The 14137-nt window shown below is 45.3% G+C and overlaps 1 protein-coding gene across 10 annotated transcripts in view; it reads left to right on the forward strand.

The window, feature by feature from the left end:
- Positions 1-417: 417 nt before the first annotated feature.
- The window catches only part of LOC115124205 (protein 4.1-like), a 176614-nt gene continuing 162894 nt past the window's right edge, over positions 418-14137 (forward strand). For all 10 annotated transcript variants that reach the window (XM_065020172.1, XM_065020174.1, XM_065020178.1 and 7 more), the window contains exon 1: positions 418-540. In XM_065020172.1, the coding sequence (XP_064876244.1) occupies positions 522-540 (19 nt within the window). In that variant the 5' untranslated portion in view covers positions 418-521. The remainder of the gene's footprint in view (positions 541-14137) is intronic.

The raw sequence follows: 14137 nt of genomic DNA on the forward strand, positions 1-14137 counted from the left end.
AATCACTCTTTTAGCAACCATGTTGTGAAAATGTACCTCTCGGACATTGAATTGATTCAGGTTAAATCCCTAGACCTATATACAATCAATGTTAAATTATGTAGGCTATATATAGGCTGCGTGCTTTCTTTATACAACCAATGTAGGTTTTGTTTTTTTGTCTATGTTATATAATCTGCTACATTTATCCCTGGAAATATATACATGGATTTTCTTAGCAAATGAACACATCATCTGTGTCCTTGGTTACGATGGTGCAGCCTTGGCGCTTGCCATCGAACACCAACCTCGAACCAGCCTGATTGGATTAGGCTGGTCTCTGCCCGTTGCCCATTGGCCACTGCAATAAATACACTTCTCATTGCATACGAAGCCACCTCCTTTTTGCTAGAACCTAAACACATTTTTAAAAACATAGCCCGGATAATAACACACATGGAATTGCCATTCCGTTTATCCAATGCGTGAAAGTGATAGGCAACCAACCGTCGGTATTCACTGAGGAGTATTTCTTTATTTTCATGAAATATATAGAAAAAGGTAAGTGCAGTGTGAAACTTTGCACATGAACAATGGATTATGTATTGTGTGATGCGATGCACGCGAGGAAATAAATATGTTGACATTTTTGTTCACATTCGGCGCCATTTTCAGACAGACCCTTTAAACACCTGCCGTCCGCCTGTTCTCGACAAGTCTCCGGTGCTCGGATTGATTTTATAAAACAACGTTGCATTCTAACCGATACATGTTTACCCGTTTCATTGATCGAAGGCGTGAGAATAGAAGTGATTTGTGCACCTCACAATAAAGATAATTATAGAATAATCTAGAATACGGCTGCTGATTTGAGGGTATGCATTGTGTTCGGCGTGGCAAAGTTCACAAATAGGAAACATTGAAACAAATATGTAACATTTCTACTGATTCACAAATATTGGAAAATATTTCAAGTGTATTGGGGATAAGGGAAAAGCGACTGTATAGCGATCCAATCAGATCAAAGAACTATGAATGGACCACCGCAATAGGACCGACCACATTGTAGTCAATGTCAAAACACTGCGTGTGTTGATAAAGATATTCTCACCTTCATATCAAATTATTTCTGTAATCAAAGGTTAAAAACTATCAAAGATTGTCTCGATATGCTAATTGCAGTCCCAATTAAACAGAGAACATTAGATATCCTACATTCTTTTATTTATTTTCTCTTTGTCTTCTTCTTTGACTCTCTTTTACTAACGTTTCACTGTGGCTTTGTATAGCTTTCAAAATACTCATTTAATTATCCAGGCATTGAAAAGCCCAATCGCCTCTGTGTTAATATTCTTTATTAAGGATTTATTACAATGGAGCACCTGCATAGGGAGGGACACATGACATCATAACAGAGCAGTTGTCTAATTTATCATCACCCAAGTCTAGCTGATTCAAAGAAACACCACATCATGCCCCTTCACTAGTAGCCTACAACCCCAGAGAGGTGAGACATGTCCTCTATCGAGTGAAATATTTTCCTAAAATTGAATTTGTCTATACTGTACAATTAAATTACTCTGAATATAATTTAGCATAATAGTATAAGTAGTATTATCTTATAGGAAACACAACTTTTCTCATTGTCCCAAGAGACAAGTGTGCCTCCTTGCAACATGCACTTGTGCTTTCTGGGGTGTGAGTGACATAAGGAGACACTCCAGAGAGAGAGCGAGAGCACGAGAGAGAGAGCACGAGAGAGAGAGAGCACGAGAGAGAGAGCATGAGAGAGAGAGAGAGAGAGAGCATGAGAGAGCGAGAGAGAGCATGAGAAAGAGAGAGAGAGAGAGAAAGCGAGCATGAGAGAGAGAGAGAGAGAGCACGAGAGAGAGAGAGCACGAGAGAGAGAGAGAGAGAGAGCATGAGAGAGAGAGAGGACGAGAGAGAGCATGAGAGAGAGAGAGAGCACGAGAGAGAGAGAGAGACAGACAGAGAGAGACCTGCTGCTGTCTAACACATTTTGTAAACGCAGCTTATTACACGCAAATGTCTGTCTCTCGAAGCATCAATTTCAATGAATGCATGAAAGAACAGTGAGCTTCTTGGCACCCTATTCCCTTTATAGTGCACTACTTTTGACCAGGGCCCCATGGGGAAACCCATAGGACTTTGGTCAGAAGTAGTGCACTACATCTGGGAATAGGTGCCACTTAGGTGCATATATATATATCCTGTGTTTTGAATGCCATGGTTTACTACTTATGGATGTCACATTCCCCACTAGCGTCAACGTAAAGCTGTAGTCTTAGCAACCCGTCTCCCCACATCATGTCTCTGTGTTAATATTCTTTATTAAGGATTTATTACAATGGAGCACCTGCATAGGGAGGGACACATGACATCATAACAGAGCAGTTGTCTAATTTATCATCACCCAAGTCTAGCTGATTCAAAGAAACACCACATCATGCCCCTTCACTAGTAGCCTACAACCCCAGAGAGGTGAGACATGTCCTCTATCGAGTGAAATATTTTCCTAAAATTGAATTTGTCTATACTGTACAATTAAATTACTCTGAATATAATTTAGCATAATAGTATAAGTAGTATTATCTTATAGGAAACACAACTTTTCTCATTGTCCCAAGAGACAAGTGTGCCTCCTTGCAACATGCACTTGTGCTTTCTGGGGTGTGAGTGACATAAGGAGACACTCCAGAGAGAGAGCGAGAGCACGAGAGAGAGAGCACGAGAGAGAGAGAGCACGAGAGAGAGAGCATGAGAGAGAGAGAGAGAGAGAGCATGAGAGAGCGAGAGAGAGCATGAGAAAGAGAGAGAGAGAGAGAAAGCGAGCATGAGAGAGAGAGAGAGAGAGCACGAGAGAGAGAGAGAGCACGAGAGAGAGAGAGAGAGAGAGAGCATGAGAGAGAGAGAGAGGACGAGAGAGAGCATGAGAGAGAGAGAGAGCACGAGAGAGAGAGAGAGACAGACAGAGAGAGACCTGCTGCTGTCTAACACATTTTGTAAACGCAGCTTATTACACGCAAATGTCTGTCTCTCGAAGCATCAATTTCAATGAATGCATGAAAGAACAGTGAGAGCTTCTTGGCACCCTATTCCCTTTATAGTGCACTACTTTTGACCAGGGCCCCATGGGGAAACCCATAGGACTTTGGTCAGAAGTAGTGCACTACATCTGGGAATAGGGTGCCACTTAGGGTGCATATATATATATCCTGTGTTTTGAATGCCATGGTTTACTACTTATGGATGTCACATTCCCCACTAGCGTCAACGTAAAGCTGTAGTCTTAGCAACCCGTCTCCCCACATCATGTCTCTGTGTTAATATTCTTTATTAAGGATTTATTACAATGGAGCACCTGCATAGGGAGGGACACATGACATCATAACAGAGCAGTTGTCTAATTTATCATCACCCAAGTCTAGCTGATTCAAAGAAACACCACATCATGCCCCTTCACTAGTAGCCTACAACCCCAGAGAGGTGAGACATGTCCTCTATCGAGTGAAATATTTTCCTAAAATTGAATTTGTCTATACTGTACAATTAAATTACTCTGAATATAATTTAGCATAATAGTATAAGTAGTATTATCTTATAGGAAACACAACTTTTCTCATTGTCCCAAGAGACAAGTGTGCCTCCTTACAACATGCACTTGTGCTTTCTGGGTGTGAGTGACATAAGGAGACACTCCAGAGAGAGAGCGAGAGCACGAGAGAGAGAGCACGAGAGAGAGAGAGCACGAGAGAGAGAGCATGAGAGAGAGAGAGAGAGAGAGCATGAGAGAGCGAGAGAGAGCATGAGAAAGAGAGAGAGAGAGAGAAAGCGAGCATGAGAGAGAGAGAGAGAGAGCACGAGAGAGAGAGAGAGCACGAGAGAGAGAGAGAGAGAGAGAGCATGAGAGAGAGAGAGGACGAGAGAGAGCATGAGAGAGAGAGAGAGCACGAGAGAGAGAGAGAGACAGACAGAGAGAGACCTGCTGCTGTCTAACACATTTTGTAAACGCAGCTTATTACACGCAAATGTCTGTCTCTCGAAGCATCAATTTCAATGAATGCATGAAAGAACAGTGAGAGCTTCTTGGCACCCTATTCCCTTTATAGTGCACTACTTTTGACCAGGGCCCCATGGGGAAACCCATAGGACTTTGGTCAGAAGTAGTGCACTACATCTGGGAATAGGGTGCCACTTAGGGTGCATATATATATATCCTGTGTTTTGAATGCCATGGTTTACTACTTATGGATGTCACATTCCCCACTAGCGTCAACGTAAAGCTGTAGTCTTAGCAACCCGTCTCCCCACATCATGTCTCTGTGTGGGGGGCGGGTGACATTAGTGCAGAGAAGCATCTAAACTGAGCCTGGATGCAACCCAAATGGTAACCTATTCCCTAAATAGTGGGATTCCCAATGGGCCCCGGTCAAAAGTAGTTCCCCATTTGGGATGCAGGCAGGATGATGCCAGCAGATTACCAGGCTGACTGCATTTCTCACTTTCACTGAGGATCATCCTCTTTTCTTTCTCTTTCCCTCTTAACCCTCCTTGGTTTCTCTCTCTCTCTCTGTCTCTCTCTCTCTGTCTCTCTCTCTTTCTCTGTCTCTCCCCCCTCACCTCCTCTCTCTCTCTCTCTCTGTCTCTCTCTCTCTCTCTCTCTCTCTCTCTCTCTCTCTCTGTCTCTGTCTCTCTCTGTCTCTCTCTCTCTCTCTCTCTCTCTCTCTGTCTCTCACTCTCTCTCTGTCTCTCTCTGGAGAACGTATAGCCTACCGTCTGGAGTAGAGAACATATTTGGAGTAGAGAACATATAGCCTACCATCTGGAGTAGAGAACATATAGCCTACCATCTGGAGTAGAGAACATATAGCCTACCATCTGGAGTAGAGAACATATCTGGAGTAGAGAACATATAGCCTACCATCTGGAGTGGAGAACATATAGCCTACCATCTGGAGTAGAGAACATATAGCCTACCATCTGGAGTAGAGAACATATCTGGAGTAGAGAACATATAGCTGACCATCTGGAGTAGAGAACATATCTGGAGTAGAGAACATATTTGGAGTAGAGAACATACAGCCTACCATCTGGAGTAGAGAACATATATCCTACCATCTGGAGTAGAGAACATATCTGGAGTAGAGAACATATAACCTACCATCTGGAGTAGAGAACATATTTGGAGTAGAGAACGTATAGCCTACCATCTGGAGTAGAGAACATATCTGGAGTAGAGAACATATAGCCTACCATCTGGAGTAGAGAACATATAGCCTACCATCTGGAGTAGAGAACATATAGCCTACCATCTGGAGTAGAGAACATATCTGGAGTAGAGAACATATAGCCTACCATCTGGAGTAGAGAACATATCTGGAGTAGAGAACATATTTGGAGTAGAGAACATATAGCCTACCATCTGGAGTAGAGAACATATATCCTACCATCTGGAGTAGAGAACATATCTGGAGTAGAGAACATATAGCCTACCATCTGGAGTAGAGAACATATTTGGAGTAGAGAACGTATAGCCTACCATCTGGAGTAGAGAACATATCTGGAGTAGAGAACATATAGCCTACCATCTGGAGTAGAGAACATATAGCCTACCATCTGGAGTAGAGAACATATAGCCTACCATCTGGAGTAGAGAACATATCTGGAGTAGAGAACATATAGCCTACCATCTGGAGTAGAGAACATATCTGGAGTAGAGAACATATAGCCTACCATCTGGAGTAGAGAACATATATCTACCTGGAGTAGAGAACATATTTGGAGTAGAGAACATATAGCCTACCATCTGGAGTAGAGAACATATTTAGAGAACATATAGCCTACCAGTAGAGAACATATTTGGAGTATAGCCTACCATCTGGAGTAGAGAACATATCTGGAGTAGAGAACATATAGCCTACCATCTGGAGTAGAGAACATATAGCCTACCATCTGGAGTAGAGAACATATCTGGAGTAGAGAACATATAGCCTACCATCTGGAGTGGAGAACATATCTGGAGTAGAGAACATATTTGGAGTAGAGAACATATAGCCTACCATCTGGAGTAGAGAACATATAGCCTACCATCTGGAGTAGAGAACATATAGCCTACCATCTGGAGTAGAGAACATATCTGGAGTAGAGAACATATAGCCTACCATCTGGAGTAGAGAACATATAGCCTACCATCTGGAGTAGAGAACATATCTGGAGTAGAGAACATATAGCCTACCATCTGGAGTAGAGAACATATAGCCTATCATCTGGAGTGGAGAACATATCTGGAGTAGAGAACATATAGCCTACCATCTGGAGTAGAGAACATATAGCCTATCATCTGGAGTGGAGAACAATAGGCCTATTACTGAGGCTACATCACCTGTTACTGAGGCTACATAACCTATTACTGAGGCTACATAACCTATTACTGAGGCTACATAACCTATTACTGAGGCTACATCACCTGTTACTGAGGCTACATAACCTATTACTGAGGCTACATAACCTATTACTGAGGCTACATTGCCCATTACTGAGGCTACATTACCTATTACTGAGGCTACATAACCTATTACTGAGGCTACATCACCTGTTACTGAGGCTACATAACCTATTACTGAGGCTACATAACCTATTACCGAGGCTACATCACCTGTTACTGAGGCTACATAACCTATTACTGAGGCTACATAACCTATTACTGAGGCTACATAACCTATTACTGAGGCTACATAACCTGTTACTGAGGCTACATAACCTATTACTGAGGCTACATAACCTATTACTGAGGCTACTTAACCTATTACCGAGGCTACATCACCTGTTACTGAGGCTACATAACTTAATGCAGAAGATTTGCCCTCCATTTTTTTCCTCCAGTCTTTTGCCTTCAGTTTCTTTTTCACATCGAAAAACGTCCCTTGTCACCTGCAGAGTGCAGTTAGTTTTCACAAAGCGGATATGCTGTTTGTCACAAAATAATATTTGGACATATTTGGTGTAATGAAAGATCCCCCCCCCGACAATTATTTAAGAGACTAAAATGTAAAAGTGTCAAATTTGCCTTAATGTTGTTTAAGAACTAAACTATTAAAATCTAATTTCGTGTCCGGTTGGTATTTCATATTTTCACACAGACCTGAGGTCTGAGGCCACAGAGGAGGACCCTACTCCTGATCCGAGGGTTAAATACAGAATTCCGGCGCCAACCCAGTCGTGGTGGTCTGGGTTCGGGTGGACCTGCGAATACCTCTAGTTCCATCAGTAGTTTCTTCTCTACTGTTCTGCCAGCTTCATGCAGCGCCGCATGACATTAGCTCTTTCCTTCTCTCACTTGCTGGGGGGCTGCAACCTCTCTCTCTCTCTCTCTCTCTGTCTCTCTCTCTCTATCTCTCTCTCTCTCTCTCTCTCTCTCTCTCTCTCTCTCTCATGCTGCCAGCTGATTTCCCAAACATTGCCTTGTAAGCGACCCCAGCAGAACTCTCAGGGGTACTCTGTATCTGAAAACTTTGTAGAAATACTACTGCTAATACTGCTCCCTGAACTGTGATTCTAATCAAACACACACAGTGTGTATTAAAACAGACCTCTTCTCTAATGATATGAATACACTTCCCTCATGTTGAGTCCCAGATCTGGGCCCTTGGACCCTTCGTTGTTCCCTCAGTATCTGAAGTACCCTTTCTGCGTCATTATCCAAGAGCTGTTCTACATTCATTCATTGGTCCATTGATACGATAGTATCCAAACAAAACATGTTCTTTTAATTGGATACCGTGGGGGACAGAATAGAGGGAATGAGACAGAATGGAGGGAATGGGACAGAATGGAGGGAATGTGACAGAATAGAGGGAATGAGACAGAATGGAGGGAATGGGACAGAATGGAGGGAATGGGACAGAATGGAGGGAATGGGACAGAATGGAGGGAATGGGAGGGAATGGGACAGAATGGAGGGAATGGGACAGAATGGAGGGAATGGAGGGAATGGGACAGAATGGAGGGGATGTGACAGAATGGAGGGAATGTGACAGAATAGAGGGAATGAGACATAATGGAGGGAATGGGACAAAATGGAGGGAATGTGACAGAATGGAGGGAATGGGACAGAATGGAGGGAATGTGACAGAATGGAGGGAATGGGACAGAATGGAGGGAATGTGACAGAATGGAGGGAATGGGACAGAATGGAGGGAATGGGACAGAATGGAGGGAATGTGACAGAATGGAGGGAATGGGACAGAATGGAGGGAATGGGACAGAAGGGCGGGAATGGGACAGAATGGTAGAATGGGTACAGACACATAGTCAGTTCCAGTGGAAGATCTTGCCATGCTTATCCCCGTGTAGATAACATTCTGACCTGCTGTGACCCCTCCTAAGGGAGTGTATCAACTAAACTCCATTTGATGCATTCATTAGTAAGGTATCTGTATATTGAGCGTGGGTGGCATGGTGTCTGTATATTGAGTGTGGGTTGTAGGGTGTCTGTATATTGAGCGTGGGTGGTAGGGTGTCTGTATATTGAGTGTGGGTTGTAGGGTGTCTGTATATTGAGCGTGGGTGGTAGGGTGTCTGTATATTGAGCGTGGGTGGTAGGGTGTCTGTATATTGAGTGTGAGTTGTAGGGTGTCTGTATATTGAGCGTGGGTTGTAGGGTGTCTGTATATTGAGCGTGGGTTGTAGGAGGTCTGTAAATAGAGCGTGGGTTGTAGGAGGTCTGTATATTGAGCGTGGGTGGTAGGATGTCTGTATATTGAGCGTGGGTGGTAGGATGTCTGTATATTGAGCGTGGGTGGTAGGGTGTCTGTATATTGAGTGTGGGTGGTTAGGATGTCTGTAAATAGAGCGTGGGTGGCATGGTGTCTGTATATTGAGTGTGGGTTGTAGGGTGTCTGTATATTGAGCGTGGGTGGTAGGGTGTCTGTATATTGAGTGTGGGTTGTAGGAGGTCTGTATATTGAGCGTGGGTTGTAGGAGGTCTGTATATTGAGTGTGGGTGGTTAGGATGTCTGTATATTGAGTGTGGGTTGTAGGGTGTCTGTATATTGAGCGTGGGTTGTAGGATGTCTGTAAATAGAGCGTGGGTTGTAGGAGGTCTGTATATTGAGCGTGGGTGGTAGGATGTCTGTATATTGAGCGTGGGTGGTAGGGTGTCTGTATATTGAGTGTGGGTGGTTAGGATGTCTGTATATTGAGCGTGGGTGGCATGGTGTCTGTATATTGAGCGTGGGTGGTAGGGTGTCTGTATATTGAGCGTGGGTGGTAGGGTGTCTGTATATTGAGCGTGGGTGGTAGGGTGTCTGTATATTGAGCGTGGGTGGTGGGGTGTCTGTATATTGAGCGTGGGTGGTAGGGTGTCTGTATATTGAGTGTGGAATGTAGGGTGTCTGTATATTGAGCGTGGGTTGTAGGATGTCTGTAAATAGAGCGTGGGTTGTAGGAGTTCTGTATATTGAGCGTGGGTGGTAGGGTGTCTGTATATTGAGTGTGGGTTGTAGGGTGTCTGTATATTGAGCGTGGGTGGTAGGGTGTCTGTATATTGAGCGTGGGTGGTGGGGTGTCTGTATATTGAGCGTGGGTGGTAGGGTGTCTGTATATTGAGCGTGGGTGGTGGGGTGTCTGTATATTGAGTGTGGGTGGTAGGGTGTCTGTATATTGAGTGTGGGTTGTAGGGTGTCTGTATATTGAGCGTGGGTTGTAGGATGTCTGTAAATAGAGCGTGGGTTGTAGGAGTTCTGTATATTGAGCGTGGGTGGTAGGATGTCTGTATATTGAGCGTGGGTGGTAGGGTGTCTGTATATTGAGCGTGGGTGGTAGGGTGTCTGTATATTGAGCGTGGGTGGTTAGGATGTCTGTATAGTGAGCGTGGGTGGTAGGGTGTCTGTATAGTGAGTGTGGGTGGTAGGGTGTCTGTATATTGAGCGTGGGTGGTTAGGATGTCTGTATAGTGAGTGTGCATGTGTCCCAATATAGCACCCTATTCACTTTGTAGTGCACTACGTTTGAACCAGAGCCCTATGGGTTACCAAATGGGCCCTGGTCAAAAAAAATACTGCACTACATAGGGAAAAGGGTGCTATTTCGGAGTCAGAATGTGCGTGTGTTATGGCCTGGTAAACAGGGCAAAGGTCAAAGCGCTCATGTCAAAGAACTCCTCTCCTCTGACCCAATGGGATGTCGTTGAATCAACGTGGAAAACGGATTGGATTAGCAAAAAGTCATCAATGGAGTCAGTGCAAAAATAAAATAATCAATGGAGTCAGTGCAAAAATAAAAGTCATCAATGGAGTCAGTGCAAAAATAAAAGTCATCAATGGAGTCAGTGCAAAAATAAAAGGATCAATGGAGTCAGTGCAAAAATAAAAGGATCAATGGAGTCAGTGCAAAAATAAAAGTCATCAATGGAGTCAGTGCAAAAATAAAAGGATCAATGGAGTCAGTGCAAAAATAAAAGTCATCAATGGAGTCAGTGCAAAAATAAAAGTCATCAATGGAGTCAGTGCAAAAATAAAAGGATCAATGGAGTCAGTGCAAAAATAAAAGTCATCAATGGAGTCAGTGCAAAAATAAACGGATCAATGGAGTCAGTGCAAAGATAAAAGGGACATTGCAGGGTCATATGTAGCAGTCTTAAGTCTTGGGGATAAAAGCTGTTCAGGAGCCTGCTGGTGTCAGACTTGATGCACCGGTACCAGTACCCGTGCAGAAGCAGACAGAACAGTCTATAGGTTGGGGGGTTGGAGTCTTTAACAATTTTCTGGGCCTTCCTTTCACCTGATATAGAGGTACTGGATGGCAGGGAGCTCAGTCCCAGGGATGTACTGAGCTGTCCGCACCACACTCTGTAGCGCCATGCGATCGAGGGCGGTGCAGTTTCCACACCTAGCAGTGATGGGAGCCAGTCAAGATGCTCTCAATGGTGCAGCTATAGAAGTTTTTGAGGATTTGAGGGCCCATACCAAATCTTTTCAACTTCCTGAGGGGGGAAGAGGCGCTATCGCTATCGCGCCTTCTTCACGACTGTGTGTGTGGACCATTTGAATGAAGTCCTTATTGATTTGGACAGCGAGGAACTGGAAGCTCTCGACCTGCTCCACTACAGCCCTGTCAATGTGGATGGATATTTGTGGAGTATTCGATGCTCACAAAATAGTTACCGAAAGACCCTAACTTTATCCCTCTGACTTCACTAACGACTGTATATGGAATCAGTTTACTGTGGACTTATTCCTAGCTGAACCTGCAACACGAAACTGGTAGGAGTTTGACAGGTCGAAGGCTGTGGGGAGGTGGGAGGTGGAGGGCTGGATTCCAAATGGGACCCTATTCCTTATAGTGCACCACTTTTGACCTCCATAGGGCTCTTTGACCTCCATAGGTCTCTTTGACCTCCATATGTCTCTTTGACCTCCATAGGGCTCTTTGACCTCCATAGGGCTCTTTGACCTCCATTGGGCTCTTTGACCTCCATTGGGAAGCAGTAGTCAGTAGAGTGGTGTTACTGGTCAGGGGAAGCGGTAGTCAGTAGAGTGGTGTTACTGGTCACGGGAAGCAGTAGTCAGTAGTCAGTAGAGTGGTGTTACTGGTCACGGGAAGCAGTAGTCAGTAGTCAGTAGAGTGGTGTTACTGGTCAGGGGAAGCAGTAGTCAGTAGAGTGGTGTTACTGGTCAGGGGAAGCAGTAGTCAGTAGAGTGGTGTTACTGGTCACAGGAAGCAGTAGTCAGCTGTCAGTAGAGTGGTGTTACTGGTCAGGGGAAGCGGTAGTCAGTAGTCAGTAGAGTGGTGTTACTGGTCAGGGGAAGCAGTAGTCAGCTGTCAGTAGAGTGGTGTTACTGGTCAGGGGAAACGGTAGTCAGTAGTCAGTAGAGTGGTGTTACTGGTCAGGGGAAGCAGTAGTCAGTAGTCAGTAGAGTGGTGTTACTGGTCAGGGGAAGCAGTAGTCAGTAGTCAGTAGAGTGGTGTTACTGGTCAGGGGAAGCAGTAGTCAGCTGTCAGTAGAGTGGTGTTACTGGTCAGGGGAAGCAGTAGTCAGTAGTCAGTAGAGTGGTGTTACTGGTCAGGGGAAGCGGTAGTCAGTTGTCAGTGGAGTGGTGTTACTGGTCAGGGGAAGCAGTAGTCAGTTGTCAGTAAAGTGGTGTTACTGGTCAGGGGAAGCAGTAGTCAGTTGTCAGTAGAGTGGTGTTACTGGTCAGGGGAAGCAGTAGTCAGTTGTCAGTAGAGTGGTGTTACTGGTCAGGTGCAAGACCATGGTGCTTGCCTACGGAGCTGTGAGGGGAACGGCACCTCAGTACCTCCAGGCTCTGATCAGGCCCTACACCCAAACAAGGGCACTGCGTTCATCCACCTCTGGCCTGCTCGCCTCCCTACCACTGAGGAAGTACAGTTCCCGCTCAGCCCAGTCAAAACTGTTCGCTGCTCTGGCCCCCCAATGGTGGAACAAACTCCCTCACGACGCCAGGACAGCGGAGTCAATCACCACCTTCCGGAGACACCTGAAACCCCACCTCTTTAAGGAATACCTAGGATAGGATAAAGTAATCCCTCTCACCCCCCCCCTTAAAAGATTTAGATGCACTACTGTTCCACTGGATGTCATAAGGTGAATGCACCAATTTGTAAGTCGCTCTGGATAAGAGCGTCTGCTAAATGACTTAAATGTAAATGTAAATGTTGTCAGTAGAGTGGTGTTACTGGTCACGGGAAGCAGTAGTCAGTAGTCAGTAGAGTGGTGTTACTGGTCAGGGGAAGCAGTAGTCAGTAGAGTGGTGTTACTGGTCAGGGGAAGCAGTAGTCAGTAGAGTGGTGTTACTGGTCACGGGAAGCAGTAGTCAGTAGTCAGTTGAGTGGTGTTACTGGGCAGGGGAAGCAGTAGTCAGTAGAGTGGTGTTACTGGTCAGGGGAAGCAGTAGTCAGTAGTCAGTAGAGTGGTGTTACTGGTCAGGGGAAGCAGTAGTCAGTAGAGTGGTGTTACTGGTCAGGGGAAGCAGTAGTCAGTTGTCAGTAGAGTGGTGTTACTGTTCAGGGGAAGCGGTAGTCAGTAGTCAGTAGAGTGGTGTTACTGGTCAGGGGAAGCAGCAACAGGATACATAGGCCTCAGCAGGATCAAGTTAAGCTGGCCACCATCCTCTCTCTGCGTGCCTAACATCCTCTCTCTGCGTGCCTAACATCCTCTCTCTGCATGCCTAACATCCTCTCTCTGCGTGCCTAACATCCTCTCTCTGCGTGCCTAACATCCTCTCTTTGCGTGCCTAACATCCTCTCTTTGCGTGCCTAACATCCTCTCTTTGCGTGCCTAACATCCTCTCTCTGCGTGCCTAACATCCTCTCTCTGCGTGCCTAACATCCTCTCTCTGCGTGCCTAACATCCTCTCTCTGCGTGTCTAACATCCTCTCTGCGTGCCTAACATCCTCTCTCTGCGTGCCTAACATCCTCTCTTTGCGTGCCTAACATCCTCTCTCTGCGTGTCTAACATCCTCTCTCTGCGTGCCTAACATCCTCTCTTTGCGTGCCTAAGCCAGTGTAATAAGTACATGACTGGTATGCATTAGGGATGCAGTGCTGCAGGCGTGGGGACGTAAATTCAAGCGGGCAGTTCTCATATTGACACCGTCGGGGGTATTAGCCAACTGACAAACTCAGTCGTCCTGCGTGATCTTGATTGGACATCTACCGGCTCATTGTGTGTCAGCAGCCATAGAAAACAGGAAACCAACGAAGGCGCCATGACAGCTAGCATGATGATGACACGACTAATCTGAGATTCTGGACTGGTTCTTTGTCTTTCAAGCTATTTACCACAGAAATTGATCTTTGTGTAGTAGTTTTTTAACCACTCACACACGCATACACATTACACACACACACACACACACACGTAGCACACATCAACGCCAGCGGAGGCTGCTGACGGGAGGACGGCTCATAGTAACGGTGAATGGAATGGCATCAAACACATGGAAACCACGTTTTTGGATCTATGTGATACCGTTCCGCTGATTCTGATCCAGGCTTTGCCACGAGCCCGTCCTCCCTTAATTAAGGTGCCACCAACCTCCTGTGATTCACACACACCATGGACAGAAGACCGAGGTGTCTCTTTTGATAAAGCAGGAAGTAGACACTTCCTGTGTT

This window comes from Oncorhynchus nerka, linkage group LG7, assembly GCF_034236695.1.
Source record: "Oncorhynchus nerka isolate Pitt River linkage group LG7, Oner_Uvic_2.0, whole genome shotgun sequence".
Taxonomy (NCBI): domain Eukaryota; kingdom Metazoa; phylum Chordata; class Actinopteri; order Salmoniformes; family Salmonidae; genus Oncorhynchus; species Oncorhynchus nerka.